Source organism: Centruroides vittatus, unplaced genomic scaffold (genome assembly GCF_030686945.1).
Source record: "Centruroides vittatus isolate TY-2023 unplaced genomic scaffold, ASM3068694v2 contig_579, whole genome shotgun sequence".
Taxonomy (NCBI): Eukaryota; Metazoa; Arthropoda; class Arachnida; order Scorpiones; family Buthidae; genus Centruroides; species Centruroides vittatus.
Window position 1 is genome coordinate 619,124 of NW_027122347.1, and position 22,112 is coordinate 641,235.

Here is a 22,112-nt window from a genome sequence, read left to right on the forward strand (position 1 = left end):
GCGTCTTATAGGTATTTCTTTTTTAAAAATTGTTTAAAAATTAAGGTGCGTCTTATAGTCTGTAAAATACGGTATATATAGATTACTTAACTCAGTGATTCTTAACCTTTCTGAGGCCACAGAACACCATTCATATACTTTTTATTACATGGAGCATTAGCATCAATACATTGAAAAACTGATAAGTAATTCCATGTTTACTATTCTCAGGAAACAATAAAGCAATAAACTAATAAACTTTAATACATTGAATAAAATAGAAATATGGAATTATTTACGAATTTAGCAATGGGAATAAATTTGAATAAAAACTTTAAAATCTTTTCTTTCGTGGAACACTCGAGCTAGGTTTGCAATCAATGGTTCTTAACCTGTGTTCCATGGAACACTGGTTAAAAACCACTGATAACTATTGAAGAAAATGAATACAACTACAATTGCACATTTTGAAATAACAAAAAATTATACAAAAAACAGAAATCTCCTAATGCTCTATATTATTAAACTTCTTATTACACTGCATTAAAATATAAATCTTCTTACTGGAAACCAATTAACTGAAGCAAAATTTCTGAAGTGCAAACGTTTTTGATGCTCCTCCTGGGCTCTTCTTCAGGCATTCACTCAAAACCATTGCAAGCTAGTTCTTAAACTTTTGAAGTTCTTTATAAAATGTTTGATTTCATATTCCTAATGCACAGCACTCCAAACTCAATCAAGCATATGTAAGATTCAAACCAATATAAGATTTGAAATGCAAACTGTTTATAATTCAAATGTTTATAAACATAAAAAAATATATGAAATAAAAAAGCTAAATTAAATGTTATCATTCACCTCAGGTCTTGTGCCGTTAAGAGGTAGAGAAGATAGGAATCATCCTCCATCTCCTACCCTCGGTTAACCTCACACTAGCTTGCAACAGTTTTGAGTGAATGCCTGAAGGAGGGGCGTTGAAAACGTTTGCACTTCAGAAATTTTGCTCTGGTTAACTGGTTTCCAGTAAGAAGATTTATATGCTCTATTAAAAGTTTTTATGATCCAGACAGACAAATATTAATGTTTTATAATTTTAATAGCTATATATAAACTTATATGCACAGAAAATCATAATTTATTTTATATGAAATAATAAATGTGGAACAAGTATAAATTGAAATAAAAACAGTTAATAAAACAAAATTTTGACCCTGTTTAAAATTCTGTGAAAGGAAAATATAAAATTTTACCATTCTTGATGTTAAAGACAAAAATATTTCTATGAAGTAAACATGTACTGTTGTGCTTGTGAACAGTAATAAGATATTGACAACTCATTAAATTTTTACTGCGGTATGCAAATTCTGATCTGCAGACTTAAAATTTTTATATTTCCATTGTTTATTATAAGAAAATTATACAATTTCATACAAGTAGAAAGTATAACATAATAAAAGAAGTGATGTTTCTAAATTTTCTATTTAACATTTGTCATTAATTTTTATAATGTAGAATTTCAAACAGCAAATTATACTTAATTTTATTTATAATACTAGAGTAAAGAAATTAGTTGTGTAAAAGTGAGAATATAATATAAGATTATTTATTTAGTACTGTCATCTAGTAAAAAAGATAGTAATATTAGAAAAGAATCAAAAATTTGTTGCAAAATTTTGCTGTGATTCATTATAAATATATTCTGTATTATTAGTAATACAGATGTAATACAGTAACACAGTAATACAGAGTAATACAGTAAAAATATGAATTGTAGTATGACTCTGCAAAGGAAATAGATTTAAAAAATTATTATTACATTGAATACATAATTTAAATAAAATTTATTGTTCTAAAACAATTTTATTTAAATTATGTATTCAATGTAATAAATAATCCATATCAAAATCAAACTGTTGGAAAATTTTGATTTTAATCTAAATTTTCCAACAGAAAAAAATAAATGTAATATAATTTTTTAAATCTATTTCCTTTGCAGAGTCATACTACAATACATATAATTAGTAATGAATATATTACTTTTATTAAAGAGATTTAGTTGTTTTTTAATACATAGTATCTTTGTAAAACATTTAAAATCAGTTGCTAATATAAAAATTTGCTAAACAAATAATACTTCTACATACCTGACTAATACCAAAATATGTTACAATTGCTAAAACAGGTGCTGCTAGTGCAAATATGATTAAATGTTTTCGTATTCTTGTTCTATCTAAACCTTCGTGCATCAAAAATGTAACCAATCCAAATGCTGCTGGTGCCTATAATAAAAATACGTATAAATTTTTTTTGTTAAAAATAATGACATTAAGTAATTAATTATAAAACAGGATATCAAAAGTGCAACTTCCATATATTTTAAATTTTACAATTATACAGTATAATGCATGACAATACTAATATAGTTAACCGAAACACAAGCATAAATAAACTAACTTTACTTTTAGTGTCCGAGTATAAATAATTACTCAGAGAGAAAACATATTTTCTGTAATATATATTCTTGAATGCATTTTAAAGCAATTTCTCTTAAAATTGCTAACTATTTTTGAGCTTCTGACCAAAATAATGGGATAATTGAAATTCAAAAATAGCATTCATAGTCTAATTTATGAAATAAACTTCAAATTTTATTATAATGATTCAAATACATTTCTTTTGTATTTACAGTAAATATGCTTAGACATTAATTGTTATTCCAAATATTAATATTAATTAATCTAAAAATTAACTAAAAAAAAAAAATATCACATTTTATAATATAAACATATAATAAAATCTTTTCTAAACCAGCTTTATTAATAACAATAATTCCTAAAAGCATTGTTCTTTGTATTACTATTATTACTTTCTACTTCTTACAATTATTGCTAAATAGCCCTCAATAACAGGTTGTTTCACAAATAGTTGCAAGAACAAGTTAAGGTTATTTAGCAATAGTCATGTTCAAGTAATTATGTAATTCTTGAGAATAAAAAGTAAATTAGAAATTTGCAGAATCATATTCTTATAAATATTAATTGATGCAACCAACTTAAAATTTGCAATAAATTCAATAAGCAAGATTTGTATACAATGTGTAATCACTTAACAAACAGTTTGGACAACAAACACTTTTGCAAAAGATTTTTATGTTCAGACAACAAACACATGTTCAAATAACGAACACTTCACCGAACAAACGAGAAGAAACAATGCTGAATTTAAGATTTGTAAAACTATATTTTAATGGCATCTATGAATGGTTTATGGAACGAAACTTCCACAGTTGTATACATAACTTTGTTGTGCACTAGTTGATTTCTGTTCTCTGAATTTTTGTAAATGCTTTCTGAACTTTTTATTTAAAAAAACTGATAATATTATGGGGCCTAAAAAGAGTAAAGTGTCAAGAACTGTGTTCATTATAGAAACTAAGCAAGAGATAATAACCAAGGTAGAGAGTGGACAGAAGATGTCTGATGTTGCTGGGAAGTATGGCTTCAACAGATTTACAGTAGATACAATCTTAGACTCAAAGATAAAGGAGTAATAAAAATCACATCTGAGAAACAAAGATGTACCATCCATGAAAAAATAGAGGATTGCTTTTAGTTTGTTATTACAGGTAAATAGACGTAGTAAGAAATTATATAATTTATTATTATTTTTTTTGGGATCACCAGAACAAATTAATCAAATGCCTATAAAAATCTATGGTAAATTAATAATTGGTTAACAAACAATTCAGGTACTGAACATTATTTTTGAATAGATGATGTTTGTTAACCGATCACTCACTGTACTGATAAAATAGTAGTATTGCAGTATCTGCTTGAAATTTCAACAGAACTGATAATTTTATTTAACTAATACTAACATAAAACAAATGGTTTTATGTTAGTATTAGTTAAATAAAATAACAAACAGCATAAAACATAAAACTAATGGTAGGGAAATATCTATAAAACAGAACTTCTATTAATCATTCTAAAAGCAATTTGTTATAATAATACATTGTGTTTCATGACAAATTAATTGTAGTAAGGTGTGTGTAGAATTTTCCAACCATTTAAGAAATAATACAATGAATGGAAATATTTTTCTAACTTCACTTATTTAGTGTTAATTCAATTCTCTGATATACACCATACATGTATCATAGGACAGTAATGTTGAATTGACAATATGACTTTTCTATAAAAATAAATCTATCATAATATTCCTTAACATATCTTGCTTTTATAACATACAAACACCGAATTATTAATAACTAAAACCTGATAAATCCTCTAATAACTGGTTTAAAAATGATAAATCCTTCAATTATTTTGACACATTTAATATCTTCAAAAATAATAACTACTTTTAAATTTGTTGCATAAAAATATATTTTGGCATCATTAAATATTTAACAATGCAATGTGATCAAATAAAATTCTTTAGCTGACTGATATTTTAATTAATATACAACTTAAAAAAAGAAACTAAATCTATTTGTTTGATTTTGTTACCTTATGAAGCATAATTGCAGTAAAAACAATAATTTCAATGTCAGCATGAGATGTAGTTGCTGCAGCTCCTAATGCTACTCCATCAGCTAGAACAAAATTAAATATTTAATTATTTAATCTCCATCTAAATTAGAAATTTTTGAAAACTTGTATAAAGTTTCATTACTTCGAGCAATGTTACTAAGAATCAATTCATTAAGATTTTTATCAAAGTTAACATTAAATTATAGATGATAAATGATTATTATGAATCAGAAATTAATATAAAATAAAAGTATTATCTAAATTAAGTTTGTTTATCGATTGACATTAATTTACCTGCTGCATGAACAACTAATCCCAGAGTAGCAGTAATTTTGTATTTATCTTGTTTCATGCCATTTTCAACATCTAAAAATATTAAAGTTTTGTTTAATAAAATTTCTGTACAATTTTGATTAAAATTTTACACAGATATAAAATATAATATAAATCACCAAAATGCTAACAGTTGAATAATCCAATATTTTAGATAAATTTAATTGTTGACGATCATATTTAACAAACGGTTCAATACTAATATCGTGGGTTGGTTTTAATCTTCAACTGAAGTTAAGATTTTGATGATATTAATACAAATGTATGAATGAGAAACTAAATAGCTAAATATATTTTGTTATTTGGAATCAACAAACAAAATTATTAGTTTGCAATATAACTGTCAAAAACAAAATTTCTGTTATTGCAGATCATCTTGTCATTATGTTTGACAATAGTTATTTTATAGTTTGAATAAAAAATTTTATTTGTTCAAGTTAGCCTTAACTTTACATGTATACAGTTTGGTGATAATTAACTTAATATATATATATATATATTCATATTTTAATATATAAATACTCCATCCTTAATGTTTACAACTTTGAAGTCAGCTGTCAAGTAAACTGAACTAGTTTTTTTTAGCTTTTTATTGTTAAAAGTCTTGCTATCAAATATTTAACTTTTTCTTATTAGAAATGCCAAATAAACTTGAATGAACAAAGTAAATTGTTTCTATACTATCTGCCATTATGACTTGACTCTTATCACCAAAATAATGTATAGAAATACATTATTATTTATAATTCTTATTCTTTAAAGTTCTGTATTTAGCACCATTTTCATTTAGTGCTAATTTCTGAGGTAAACAAACAATGGCACTAAACTGAGGTTCAACTATATATGTATAAGAACAAGAGTCTGGGCAACAGAAAAATATCAAGATTAATATAACAAAAGGTATGACAACAACAAAAGATCACAGACTGGAGTTTTAAGAAACCTATTCTTTTATTCCATATAATGAAAAATAGCCATATCATATGATAAATTAATCTAATATAACATGATTTTTTTTTAAAAGAATGAATAGTTATAACGTTTTTCAATGCAAATCAATGATCAGAAAAACTTAATTGAATGCAAAAATTACAAATTATTATTAAATAGAAAATACTAATTTTTCAACAACGGTATTTAAAAGTCTTAGTGGATGTAATAAAGATTCAAATTATTATTGTGAATGTAAAATGTTAGAATTAAAAAATGTACAGTGTAGAGTACATACAATGCACAATGATATTCTTTAAGTAATTTTATTGTATGAAAAATATATAAGATTAATTTATAAACATATGAATTATATAAAAATAAAAATATCTGTTATATATTAATAATTTTTTAAATAAAAATCTCTTACCAGATTGCATAATTCCATGTGATGATCCTATTTGATCAATCAACAACATAAAAACAAACCCTAACACAAGTGCCACACCAATTACTGAATGTGTTTCAGCAGTATCGTCATGCCTGTGTATATGCGCATGTTCTACCAATGTATCTTGGACACTTTTAGTTAAATGTGACTCACTTGAATGAATCATCTGAACTTTCTGCTGAAGAACTTCTGAAAAATAAAAAAAATTTATATTTAGCATTTTTCACACTGCAACACAATAAAATCGAATACATAAAAGATGGATAAATAAATTCTTATACAACTAAAGTGTCAGCAACTAAACTTTTAATTTGTTTATCTTTTTATTGTATTGTCTTGAAGTGGAAAATAGTTAAAATATATCACCAGATGTGTAGAATATAATTGTGCAAATGAAATTTGGAAAAAATAACAACATAGCAATAGCTGCAAAAAGTTACAATAAAAGCATCTAGGCTAAGTGTAAAGATATTAACTAGAAAAATTCACCAAAATAGTTTTTAAACAAAGTTTCCCTCCATCTGAAATTGAAACATTATTTTATTTCTGGTAAGTTCAGCTGCTTTTTATATTGCTGTCTATATACACAGTTACGTGCTTCCAGTCCAATGAAGGTAATGAATAACACGTGACCAATGATGCAGAACAAAAAAAAACATAAGACTACATAAAATAAAATAATACATTACATTTTTACATGTATTTAATGATCTCACACTTTACTTTTGTAACATGTGTATGTTAGGCTCAAAGAACGAAAATGCTCACTGAGCAAAAAAAAAAAAAACAACCACAATGCATTGTGGTCTCTCTAAATCATCCACAATGCGAAATTTGCTTTGTGGCACTTGTAAAAATAGCCACAATGTGTTGTGACTAACTCAAAGACCACAAAGCAAAATTTGCATCACGGCTTTCATGATATTTGAACACTATGCATTGCGGTGATTAAGAAAAGCCATAACGCATTCTGAACGTTAGCTGATGCAACCACAATAGAGTGATACGACACACAGTGGTTTGTAACTTTAAAATATGGGTTCTATCCTTGAAACATTTTTATTTACAATTTTTAATTCTGAATAACATTAGTTCTACAAGTTTTCCTAGAAATTTAATTTTCATATTTAAAAAAAATTTCAAAGAAATAAAATGTATGGAGAAAAATACACATTTGGTATTTTTGTTTTGCTTAAAAGTGCTAAAGATCAAACTACATGTACTTGTACATGCTTTATGTACTCTATACAATGACATAAAAATCAGCTGTTGAAGTTAAAAACCACTGTGCGACAGATTTATTATGGCTAAAAGTAACTACAAGTTCTGGATGTTAAATAATAACAAGGTTATGATAAGAAAATAACACTTTCTTTTTCATTATGATTTATTTATCTTCAATGGTCTTATATAAGTAGGTAAAAAAATTATTCACCACATAACTTGGTTACTTTTCAACAACATTTAATAATTCATGAAAATCTGTTGCAGTGTTCGAGATGTCAACATTTTCTAACAACTAATTTACTAAAAATAATTACTTTGTCAGGAACTTTTATCAATAAATTAGTCTTTTTTATGAGAATCAAGAATGTTGCAGAGTTATTTATTTTTACAAGAACTATTGATATTTTGTGAATGATATTTTTATTATATTGATATTTTTGAACTAGTGATATTTTGAGTTGCTTTTTATGTTCTTTGAGCAACATTTTCATTTTTTATCAATACAGTATCTTTTACAGTGAGACATTATAAACTTTTGCTTACTTCCAGATGTTAATATGGATGCTGAGCAAGTGTTAATGAAGTTGAGGGTATTTCCTGATACTGTAAATTCAGAAATTGTATTGTAATTTCAGAAATCCAGAAATTGTAAATTCATTATGAGCATAAAGTCAATCAAGAAGACCTTCCTTGTTTCCTAACTGATAGAGACCCAATGGATTAATGCTCATAATGTAAGGTTGCCAATGGGGGTGGAAATATGTCAAGAGAGTTGAGGGGTTGTAAAGGGTTCATATGTGGGTGATTGGCACTGACAAGTGAGACAGACTCTATGGTTACAAGAAACTGTTTATTTAACATGAAAGGAGCTTACAAGATTTCTGCAATCTTGGAAGTTCTAAGTCAGTGGCGTCTTCTGTCCTTTCCAAGATAGTTCCAAATGAACAAGTGTCCCTGGTTTGCGAAGGACGGTTCCCTCAACGTCTTGATGACTCTGGGATGATGCGGTCAACTTCCAGTGATGGGAAGATGTCGATCTGAGGCTGGGAGACAAAAACAAAGATGGGCACGAGACACACACACAACAATTGGTATGACACTTGGAACTTTCGGGAGAAGAAGCTGTTGTATCGTCGAATTCCCAGGGTTTTATTCATTTTCCTCCAATTTCATTTTTCAATTGGTCTCTCCTCATCACCTGGTGACAATTTGAAACCTTTCAGGGCATGGGAGAGGTCAAAATCAAAGTTTAATTCAATTCCCAACTGGAGATAGTTGATCTTTGTTTTTCCATTGTTTCATTGTTTAAAAGTTTGTGTCACATTTTCATGCAAAAAACTATTTCTAACTTCTTTTTCTTTTCAAAAATATTTTGTTGTGAATTTCAGTGAGGGTACAGACCTTCCAGAGCCTCACAATAACAACAGCTAAAACATTTCTGGGAGCTGTACATCCCCTATCAACATCAGGCACCCTAACTAAAACATTAAAATATTTGAACCAATTTCAATCTGTCCGTCACATTGTGGTAGCATCAGCTAACATTCAGAATGCATTATGACTTTTCTTAATCACCACAATGTGTAGTGATCAAATATCATGAAAGCTATGATGCAAATTTTGCATTGTAGATAATTTAAAGAGACCACAATGCATTGTGGTTGTTTTTTCACTCGGTGAGTGTTTTTGTTCTCTGAGTCTAAACATATACATGTTACAAAAGTAAAGTGTGAAATCATTTAAATACATGTAAAAATGTGTTATTTTTACATTATAAAATTGTAAATCATTGGCTAATTAATTTATCAAAAGTGCTTTGGGTTTCACCATCAATTAATAATTAAAATTTTAATAATTTATTAAATAAATATTTAATAAATTATTAAAATTACAATTATTAATTCAGATAAAGAGATGGCACCTAATGTCTACCTCTAGTACCAAATTACTTAGTATTTAATCATTAAATTAGCAAATTTATAGCCCAATTATTTAAGGCACTTGCTTGGTTAGGGTGTTCTGTGAGGTAATGACAATATTTTTAATGCATGTTCTAAAGGCCAGCGACCCAAGAAATGTCTTTTAAACACAGCCCTTCAAATGCATTTTTTTGTCCCTGTACGTTGCTGCTCTGCAACCATTTCTAATCCCTGTGCTTCTTACCTTCAGGACCTTGCTCACTTGTCTTTCTTAACTCTTTCTTGCTTTTTATTGAAATGATGTGTTTGGAGAGCTATGTTTGTAGACTAATTTTGGATTCCCTAGGCATCTAGAATATGCTGTAACAATATCATGATTACTTTGCAGAACAACCCGTATATTTAGTTTATTAATATCCTCTACAATATATTTTGTTTATATTGTCATTACTGACAATATAAACAAAATATATCTACAGAAATCATATGTAAAAATCACTGATTATATAATAAAAGGTTAGTTAATATGTAAGTGTGCCTATCCATTGAGGCAGATGTCACTCATTCTAGAAGCCTGTAAAGAAAGGCTTAGAAGAAATTTATGTTTCATTTTTGCTAAATGGACTACCTATGTATGTTTGGTCAGTTTATTACTTCATACAAAATTCTGAGATGTATTTGGTTAAGTATCAAAATAAGATGTGTTTTGAGAATAAAACTTCACTTTTCTAATGTTTTAAAAGATTAATTACGCTTTAGTTTAAAAATAAACTGTTTTTAATCATTACTTATCTATTTGCTATCTTTATTATGCATATAATGTATTCATTAAAAAATTATACAATAGAATAACTTATCAACTTTATTGAAAACATAGTGGAATTTGCTAAACTATTTTCGATAAATATTTTAACCGTATGCTTTAATGTTTAACAATGTAACTGATTAAACAATATAACCAGAATCTTAGTATTTTAATAATGAATTAGCTCAGTAAGTAATACAGACTACAGATAGGCAGTTAAGCCATCATCTCTAGTCTAAATTACTTAGTATCTTAATAATGAATTAGCCACATTACAATCCAAGATACTAAGTAAATTGGACTAGAGACAGCTTAACTATCATTTCTAGTCAAAATGATTTAGTATCTAAATAATGAATAAGTTGTATTATAGTACAATAAGATTCTGGTGTATTGTTTGATTATTAACAGATATCAAATTTGTTTTCATATAAAATAATATACCTTGAGAACCATTTATAATATAGTGTTTTTGTTTTCGGTAGAGAAGTATTAGTGTGATTTTTTAATTAAAAAATACATTCATAGGAATATTTGAATACTTCCACAAATGTGTGATATTTCAGTGAAGTTAGTTTTAATTGATGAAAAATCTTCCAGTTAATTTCATTTCATTTACTGTACATATTGACATAATTAAATTTAAGTATTTAATAGTATTTTTGGTTTTGTTTTTTAACTATAAAGAAATTTTTCTTATATTTAATTTGTTTACACATAACTTCTCTAATCATATACTTGAGATACTGATGATCTTAAAATATAATTATCTTATTAGGCAATGTTAACAACATCCACATACATTAAAAGTGTTATAAAATGACAATTTTTAAATTATGACTAAACTGTATAAGCAATTAGCAGCTTTTTGTAGGTATTTCAAAACAGTTGCAAACATATTTATGTATGTATATAATCAATATGCACTTGGTTTAGGATAAAGCCAAGCCAAATACAGTATAACATCAAATTACCAAATTATGATGTATTTTTGACTTAATTTTTAAAATTAGGCTAATAAATTTTTCTATTGATCAGATAGAGCTATCCTCTGATCTATTTTGACCAGAGATTTATTTTTATTAGAAAATTGCTTAATAGATAAAATATGTAATACTAAAAGAAGAAGACTGAATTATATTTTTTTTTATTGATTTAATAATTGATAATGATGTGTATCTGTTACAACAACTTTCCAATCCCAAAAAGTTTTTACATTTAATTGTAAAAATAAATAAAAACATGTTAACCTACTAACTTTGACATAATTCAATATATTTGGTTAATCACGTTGCATGTGGCAACATATGATACATTTATCATCATTTGTCACTATCTAACTAAAGAGCTTGTGTTAAATTTCTATGAGTTATGGCTGATCTGGAACAAGACACATTACGAGATGACCTGATGAATGTATTGCCGAGTTCAACAAAGCTTTTTAATTGTAATGTTTTTGCAATATGGGTGGACAGGAAGACAATATGGTTGAATTTAGACTTTACTGATAATGATTCTTTTCTTGTAACTAATATCAATAAAGTGTAAATTCAGTCGTATTGTCTCTTAAGTTCCTGTTTGATAAGCCTTTAAAAGCATTATTATAATGCTTGAAACCGAACCAGTAAAATATTAAAAGTAATGTGTGTAGAAAAGCTTTGGTCCTTAGTAATTCTGACTGAATTTTGATTGTTCTTTTTAAGTGTAAATAATAACATTAGCTTTACACATTTGTGTTAGTAAGTAAACTTATATAGCAAATAACAGTATCTCAATAAAAATGTCATACATCTCTAGTTAAACATGAAACTTATATAAATTAAATAAATAATGAAAAAAAAATCTATAAATTTCAAACATATAGTGAGAATTAATTCTCATGTATAAAATCTCAGAGAAACAGGATTTAAATTTATTATAAATTTAGGCCAAAACAAAGCATATGTTTAATTTGAATAAATGAAAATTATCCTGTTGTCAATCTGCCATCTATGACATGATAATAATAATTATAGGAAATTACGTTTTTGTTTTTGAAAATTATAGATTTCAACATCTTCTCACTTATTTGTGTTGTATACAATGTGTTGACTCCCTCTGGAATGATGACAGACAAGGCAGTACCAACTAACAGACCAGCTCCCAAGACAGACACCAGTTGTAGTTTTTCCTGCAAAAGTAAAAATTTGATATCATATTTTTATATTTTAAATGATAAAATTAAAGTTTAAAATAATATACGTATCAATTATAACTTTTATTATATATTAACATAATATTTTTTCAAAGTTAAGTGATTGCAAGCATTTTTATTTTTGCTAGTAACAGCAGATGTAGATGTTAGGCTAATTTATCATTTTGTTTGCTGATTAATAAAGAAATAAGAAGAAAGTTTGTTATCAAAACATGCTGTTGTAAGTAAATTTTCATTAAAATGTTTCAATAAATATAAGTTACGTTCTAAAGAACGAATTTCAAGTAATAAAGCCTTAATAAAAAGTTAATTAAAAAAACAACTCAAAAGTTGTGCAAAAGATTTAGTTTAATCAGCATGAAATTGACAGTGAATAACAACTTTAGAAAGGATAAAAAAAGCCTTTAATTAAATGAATGATTAACATAAATATTCAAAAATTCTATGAAGTGGAGAGACAAAACATCAAACAGATGGAAAACATTTTGAAGATTTTATTCAAAACTCATGCATTTTTATAAAACTTATTTGTAATAAATACAAAATTAACTATTTTCCTCTTTATGTGAAGCAAGCAACTTGTGTTAAAACAGCACGTAATTCAAGAAGAATACATTCTTTGGCATACGTTTACTAGAATTGTTTTCGTTAACCTTGAATCTACTATTATTCAACCTTTTCAAAACATTAATACACAAAATATTGTTTGATTTTTACTGTTTTGGTAAATTTATACATAGCTTTATTATAGCTCAATAATTCAATACCCAAGTTAATAATTATTAGATACAAAGTAATTTGTCTAGAGGTAAAAGGTTACGCTGCCATCGTGTAATAATTTTGATAATTATAGTAAAATTAGCCTTATTATAGCCTGATAATTCAGCAGATCGTCTGGCTTTAATATAAAATTGGCTTTGTGGAGTTGTTTATTTATACATGTATATTTTCCATTAATCTTTTATATATTCAAATATATTACTCCACTAAACAAAAGATGAGGTTAAACACACATAAATTCTGCTCTAAAATAATAAATTAGAAAGTTATTTCATGTTTAATTTTTGCATATTTAATTACTTGACTAGTTACTAATTATAAAGATCATTAATTTTTCTCCATCACCAATTTTGTAACACTTAATTGACCATTATATAAAAAAAACAATGCATTGATATTTTTTTTATTTAAATAACAAATAAACAGATAACTTTTTAATTATTATTTCCTTTGGTAAAGTTCTATTTATTTATAATTAAAATATAATAGAAGTAATAAGTTTATGAAGCATAAACCAAGTTTTTTCTTTAATTAATTATATATGTGTATGTATTTTAAATTTTTAAATTACAAAAAAATAATTTTTTGTAATTTAAAAATTGAAGTTTAATCATGGATAGCATTTTTATTTCTGTTTACTGAAAAGTAATTTATTAAAAAAGTACAGCTGTCATGCCCCTATCAAACAGGATTTTTAACAATTCAAAACCTAATTATCATCATGTATTGCATTAATTAAACATTAATCTCATTCTCGTCACAATTTTGTAGAATACTTAATAATAAAAAAATCCCTTTAAAAATAATCCAACAGTTTCGACTTATGTTTGGTTAAAAATTTAAGCTTTAGTTATTATTCTATTGTAAAAAAAGCATTTTTGAATAAAATTAGCCAAATATAATAATTTAGCTAAAAGCAGGTGGCCTCCATAATTAGAAATTGATTAATTTGGAAAATAATTAACCATTTTGTAAATAGCTCAATTATAACTCTAATGTAATCCAGCTTGTAGATGTTTAACTAATAGAAAATTGGCTTTGATTAAAGAAACTCTTCTAATTTTCGATGCATAAGATCATGTGCGCTAATATGAAATTTGAATGTTTCTTATGTTTGAGTTCAGAAATGTATCTGACAAGTAAGGTAACATGTAAACCTCTTTATTGGAATAGTGTTTTCCCCCCCTGTATATAATGTAGCTGATGTGGCTTTGATTAAATTAAATATTTTAAAATAAATGTTTATATGATCAACAAGACAATCTTTATAAAAAAAGTAATCTTGTATAAACTATCAGCCATAGTACAAAGTTTACATAAAAGTTTATTACTACTAAAGCATGCAAATAAAATATGTAGATGATTTGCTGATGTGTCTACTGAATATTAAATAAAATACTGTAAAAAAAAAAAAGTAAATTAATATTCACTTAAATTTATTTTCCTTATAAAAATCTAAGTAATAAAAATAAGATATCAAAATATTTCATTCCTTTCACTTCAAGGATTATATTATCTGACACATATCATTAATGTTGTCTAGACTGAACAGCAGTAAGCTCAAATATGCTAACAACGAGGAAAAATAAATATTTATTAAAAGAAAGTTTCAAAATATTTACATTTTAACTTAAACTATTATCAGATTTGAACAGAAATATATTATTTATAATGAAAATCGTGCTTCTCCTTTGACAGTAACTATAATTAAAACAAGATAATCATCATCATAAGATCCATAAAATGATCCAAATATTCTCAAATTATCTGATAATTTTAATTATCATCATCATTTTTATCAAATGACGACGATAAAGAAAGCGAAAGTAAAGCTAGTTATCTGTATTGATTTACACAAGTAAATATAGACAGTTAAATGAACTATATCTCCTATTCTTAATCAACAGCAAATGATATTCTGCCTTTTTTTAAATCAGTCCATTTCTTATCAATTAAATTATTTATGGATTATTTCGATTTATAATAAATTTTAACTAACAACCTTGCACGTAAAATAATACAATCTTATATAAATATTGAATAAATTAATGTATTTAATGACAAGTAACCCGATGTATATCTTCTAAAGGTTAACTGATTTACAGTTTGAGAATCAGTATAATTATTAATTGTTTTAAATATTTTTACTTGAAAGAAAAGCATGCATTATGATACTGATTAAAATATAGAACAATAAATTTCTTGTTGCAATGTTAAATTTATCACTGCTCGTACAAAACTTATTCATACAAACATAGTAATCTGTTATTTGTACTACTGTTGATAAAATGACATTATATGGTTGCTAAGTGAAGGAGCTACTAAAAAGGAATTGTTTGAATATTAATACTAATGATGCAGATAAAGCAGTTTTTATGAATGTATACTAAATCACATTTTTCATTTGCTATTAAAAAATATACTGCAACAACATATAAGTAAATTTAATATTATGAATTATTTCACTTTAAAAATCTTTTTATGTACGAAGATATTCTTTTACGAGTCGTAATAAATACAATAAAACGCATTTGTTTTTAGCTTAATTGTAAATTGTCTTTCATTAATACGAGTATTCAAAAGTTGTCGTGCTTTTGTTCTGCATAATGTTTGTGTAACGCTAAGTTAAGTCTTCAAAAGAAAAATAGAGAAAAACTCTGCTCTAAGAGAAACAGTAAACAGAAATTTGTTCCTTAACTGAATTTCAACTTGAAAGAATATATATAGGGCCTATATCTTTATCCAGCAACAGTTTTGTTTTGAAACTAACGTTTTTAATTAAATCTGTAGTCATTGTATGGTTTCATTTTCAAATAGAATTAGATTAGTTCAGTTAGAATGTCATTTAAATGACAAATATCATATTTGTCATTGAAATGACATTCTAACTGAACATCATATTGGAAAATAAAACATGTCATCTAACTGAAAACTGAGATTCGTAAATTTGACAATACTTTTGTTTAGAATTACATAAAGAAATCAATAAATTGATGAGAAAATTTCAAATTATAACTCGAAGACATGAAGAAAAAACAAAAAATACTTATCAATTTGTTGATTTTATGCAATTTTTAACAATTAAAATGTCATTCTATCATTTGAATGTAAATGTGTATGTATTGGGTTGTTTGGAAAGTAATTTCATTTTTTTTTTATTACTAGGGGAATTAGATGTATTTTTACTAGCCAATTTTATTTTAAACCACATTTTCATTATATACTTCGACAGCTGACATTTTAAGGCTTATTTGTAAAAAATTTAAGTTTGATTCTGTACAATTGTTTTTTTTTTCGGTGACCCATCAAATATGGAAAATCGAGAGAGTCATATTTTGCTTTTTTATAACTAAAAAATCAAAATGCTGTTCAAACAAGAAAAAAATTGTGGGACATGTTTGGAGAAGTGGTGTTGAGAGAAAGACAGTACCAAAACTGGTTTACAAAATTGCGTTCTGGCAATTTTAATATCGAAGATACACCACATTCTGGATGGCCATTTGAAGCCAAAGAAAACAAAATAAAGGTACTGATTGAAGCAATCTGCCGTATAACAACACGTGAAATCACTAAGAGATTAAATCTGTTAAACTGAACCGTTTATTATTACTTAAAACGAATTGGTTTCGTTTCAAAGCTCGATATATGGATTCCACGTGTTATTAACAAGAGATGCTCTCTATGATTGGATTTTAAAGAAATTTTTTTTTTGAGTTTTTACCAGACAATTTAACAATTGATTCGAAAGTGTACCGCCATCGAGTAAACAAATTGAGTAATATCATCAAACAGAAAAGGCCAGAATTGATCAACAAACAAAGTGTAGTGTTTTACCATGATAATGCCAAATTTCACACAAGTTTGGTAACTCGTCAGAAACTGTTATAGCTTAGATGGGATGTGTTATCCCACCAACCATATTCGCCAGATCGGGGACACTCAGATTATTACTTGTTCCGGTCTATACAAATTTTTTTTAACTGTAAGACATTTACTTAAAATGACAATGTCAAAAATCACTTGGATCAGTCTTTTGTAAACAACGATCAAAATTTTTATGAATATTAAATCATGCTACTACCAGAAACGGTGACAACATGTATTTGACCAAAATGCCAATATATAATTTAATAAAATATTTATTTATTATAAGAATATTGCATTTATTTTTCTATGGTAAAAACGAAATTACTTTCCGAACAACCCAATAGTAATTGAAACATTCCATATATGCATTTGCATTGAAAGAAAAAATAAGACTAGAAATGTAAATAAAAATTTTTTAAATTGACTATTTGATTAACATAAGGCACAAGAATATTGTATGCCATATGGATAGATCTGACCCGCAATAAGGCTAACATGAATGAGGGATAGAACAGTGCTCTACGTATTACTGCATATCATAAATGGATCTGGAGAAGGTTTGAACATAAATTTCCAAAAAAGTAAAATAATGTATTATTGTTAAAAAACAACGAAATCAATTTTTTATTCATAAATTTCTTATGTATTCTGAAAGGCACCATTTTACCTCCCAAATGCTTTTGAGCATAACAATATGATGCATCTGGCTGAGTTTCTTTTAATGAAAGATTTATTAAGTGTATTATATATAATAAAATTTCTTTATACTTATGAATTATATTACTTCTTAATATTGTTTCTAATTTTAATACTTTAAATGCTTAAAGAAAAAATTCTCATATACAGACTGATTTGCTTCTAATCATAATAAATCATTATTTAACAAACAGATTTTAATTTAAAAGAATATTTCTAATTTTTAATATAAAAATATTAGAATTTTGTAATTTAAAACAGTTTAATATCCAAAATATAATAGAAGTTTCATTTAGTTGTAACAATTTTAATATCACTTAGAATTATTTGTTGATTTATTTTATAAATTAAGATTGTTCAAACTTTCCTGTATTCACGGCACCTACACGACTCTCTGGGATGCCCCCATTGTGGCGCAGCGGAAACTACACTACATTACTGGCTTCGCTGCCCCAAATACACTACAGCCCGCAAGGACCTCGGTAACACGATGACCCTTAACATGTCTCTGGTGCGCACAATGATGCCTATCTACTGGCCACCGACCTCCATCACTTCTAGTCAGCACGTGGCGGCACTGGAGCGCTACATTAGCCTCACTGGTCGTTTCGCTTAGCAACTGGCAACGTTGGTCGGAGAAAGAGCCGCAAAGGCTATAATCTCCATATTAAACTGTGAAAGAAGAAGAAGAAGAACTGATTGGAACTCCCCCTAACTCTGGAAAAGTAACAGTTTGAAATATGGTGGACACTTTGCAGGCTGTAAAGTACACAGTGCTACAGAATCTGATAAATTTTCTGGATCTCGCACCTAGTGATTATGCTCTGTTCGATATAAAGAAAGAGACAGTACATGACAAGAAGTTCTCTTCCAAAGACAAGCTTCAGTCATCAGCTGTCCAGTGGTGGTGCTGGGGTAACCCAAAGAATAGCTTGCTGCAGCAGTACAGAGAGTGCTGGAACTATGGCAATAGTGCATAGACGTTAATGGAAATGCTTCTAATGTAAAGTTCACTCATTTGGTCCTATTAAATGGTTAGTGTAAAGTAAAACTTTGTAGTGCCAATCATTTCTGCAAATATATTTAATGTAAAAATAATTCTGTTATTTCTAAATAATTATAAAATAATAATGACTTATTGAAATACAGCTTTGTTTTTGATTACAGAATTTGATGTAGAATGCAAAAATTTTGCTTACCAGCAATTTATAATACTTTGTCATTAAATTTTAGTACAGAATCTATAAAATGTAAGTTTAATTTATGATGAAGTATCATAAAATTGCTAATTGTGATTTCTAATTTTAGTTAATAAAAAGTCACTTGCAGCAACCAATATTTGAATGACTATATAAAAAGCAACTTGAATTATACTTATCAAATAATATATCAGATTAATTATCAATCTGGCCCAGTGTTTTTTTTTTAACCTTTTTTAATAGTAAGTAGCATTCCTGAATTGGTAAATTTTTTCTTGCAACTGCCCTACTTCTTTATCAGAATGATTGCACTCTTAGTAACACATGTAAAAAATGTGTGGCACTACTCAGCACTATTTCATGGCACCAGCACTCATCAGCGACCATGTGGATAAAACCACTGAACACTGATAGGTTATGGGTTTAACTTTATTAACAGGCTGGCTGCTTAGTTTTCCATGTTTTTTCCAAGTGTGTAACACCTAAATAGGGACTAGTTTCCTATAAGAAGTTCTGGGGCACTCATGTTTGGTGTATTGCCCAAGTGTTGCATTACCTTCTTCCACCAATCCATATCATGGGGCTCCTGAAGTGTCATTGCAACACCTGGCTGAGATCTACCATTCTAGCAAAGGAGAAGAAAAAAAAAGGGAGATCATTCAAAAAACTGAATTAACTAACTAATGTAATTTCATTCTCCCCTATTTTACAACATAGGTATATTTATCTTGAGTTAGCTATAGCAATGCTAACAGAATGCAAGTTTATAGCAATATGCAGGCACCTTCATAATTATTAAATAACATAATCATAATGTACAACTTATTAAAGCAGTTAAAAATTTTAATAACGTATTTTATTTAAAAATTATAAGCCATTCTCAGATTTAGAATGTAAAATTTTATTCAATTATATATTTATATTCTGTTACCAAAACTTTAATCTAGTTTAATAAGGTTTAAATTATTATTTATTTGAAATTTTATTCTTTAAAATAAACTTTGAACTATATAATATAACACTGAAAAAATAGGAAGAGAAGATATATGTTTCTTAAATGTAAAATTTTACAAATCATGTCAGAAATTTTATACCAGAAATAAGAGAGGAGGTCTAACTTAATTGGTTTAAAATTGCAGAATATAAACTGTATTTTATCTAGTTCATATAACATGCATTAATATATATTCTAATTTTCATGAAATAAATTATTTATTTTCAATTTTCTACAGAATTATTAATGTATAAAGAAGATAATTCTTATCTATGAATAAAACATTTGACATTGATATTTGTTACAGTCGAATAAATCTTATTCATATTATGTCACAGTACAGAAAGAAACTGAAAACTGAACAACAGAAAGTGCAATAATTTTCTCTATTATTTATTGCAACTAGAGAGTTTTTATAAATCATTAAAAACATTTAACTTTTATTTTCAGAATATTGTATTATTATTAATCTTAGCAACATGATTATTAACCACATGCCTTCAAGTCAAATTATGCAATTAAATCATTTAATAATTAAGTATAGCACAAACATAATATGACTTTTAGGCTAATAGAAAATGGGACTTTGGCTATATGAATGTATCTACATTTTAGAATGTATAATATTAATATAAATTATATTCAGATCAACATTTGTAATATACAGGTACAGTAGTTTGTTTTTTCCAAATTTCTAGTAAAATTGCATAATCACATTTCTATGAAAGAGCTTTAAAACTGAAACTAATCTTTTATCTCACAAAGTAATACAAAAGGAAAAAAATTAGCTTAATTTTTCTGATAAAGAAAAAAGAGGCTATTTTAAGAAGCATTTTTAAATTTTACTTAAAAATAAATAAATATTGCTATTCATGTTTTAAGTATCTTAAAAATATCAGGCTGCAATTTATCGGAAACCTTTAAAAATGTTATTTCTGTAATTTTTGAATTATTCAAACTAAATGAGAACATGGACACTTATTTGAATTTTATTAAAATATGTTACATTAGTGCTATCATTTATTAATTCATTATCACTACTAGGTGCATATACAGATACTTGGCAATTTTATCATCAACTTTCATTCGGGAATTTCTTATTTGCCCAGATGCGTTTCGGGTCTTAACCCCTCTTCAGTTCGCTACATATAAAGAACTTATATTTCTGTTTTTGTCATCACATAGTTTTGTATTATGGCAATTATAACATACCATTATCTCAGGATATCTTGTATGATTATCGAAAATACGTCTTACTTTTGATTCACTGTTGAATACATTTCATTATTAAAGTACCTTTACATTTAAAAATATCATATAAAATAATTTTTTACAATTAAAACTATTCTTACATTTAAACATTTTTGTAAATAAACCATATTGTATCCATATGCCAGACATCTCAAAGGTACTTTCATCACAAACTACCTATTCATTGTAAAATACATTTTAGGATATATTTTACAACGAATAGGTAGTCTGTGATGAGAAGTACCTTTGAGATGTCTGGCATATGGATACAATATGGTTTATTTACAAAAATGTTTAAATGTAAGAATAGTTTTAATTGTAAAAAATTATTTTATATGATATTTTTAAATGTAAAGGTATTTTAATAATGAAATGTATTCAACAGTGAATCAAAAGTAAGACATATTTTCGATAATCATACAAGATATCCTGAGATAATGGTATGTTATAATTGCCATAATACAAAACTATGTGATGACAAAAACAGAAATAGAAGTTCTTTATATGTAGCCGACCAAAGAGGGGCTAAGGCCCAAAATGCATCTCGGTAAGTAAGAAATTCCCGAATAAAAGTTGATGATAAAATTGCCAAGTGTCTGTATATCAACCTAATAGTGATAATAAATTAATCAAAGAAAAGAAGACAAGTTTGGAATTATACAGCTATTATTTATAATACTGGTAAAATCTTAACTACATTATAAATGATGAGAATAATTATAATTTATAAATTATAAATATATATTAAATAAACCGAATGCATTAAAAAAATTCATTTATTAATTTCCAACCAACCAGCAAAGCATTTAGAGAGCCTTTCCCCCCGTACCTTATCAAAAAAAGATTCAGCCAATCCATAATGGGAGTGGGTTGGTTAATGAGGAATAGGACACGACAATCTGGACATGAGCGCAAGTCACCAGAGTGACTAATACCTTTTTTAATTTAAGCG

General features: G+C 26.7%; 1 protein-coding gene across 1 annotated transcript in view; it reads right to left on the reverse strand.

Annotated features, from left to right (window-relative positions):
• Zip102B (Zinc/iron regulated transporter-related protein 102B) overlaps positions 1-22,112 on the reverse strand; it is a 47,314-nt gene that overhangs the window by 10,254 nt on the left and 14,948 nt on the right. Inside the window, exons 2-6 of the mRNA XM_067275058.1 lie at positions 12,244-12,349; positions 6,208-6,417; positions 4,809-4,880; positions 4,491-4,576; positions 2,124-2,258 (exon numbers count right to left, since the gene is read on the reverse strand). Of these exons, the coding sequence (XP_067131159.1) occupies positions 2,124-2,258; positions 4,491-4,576; positions 4,809-4,880; positions 6,208-6,417; positions 12,244-12,349 (609 nt within the window). The remainder of the gene's footprint in view (positions 1-2,123; positions 2,259-4,490; positions 4,577-4,808; positions 4,881-6,207; positions 6,418-12,243; positions 12,350-22,112) is intronic.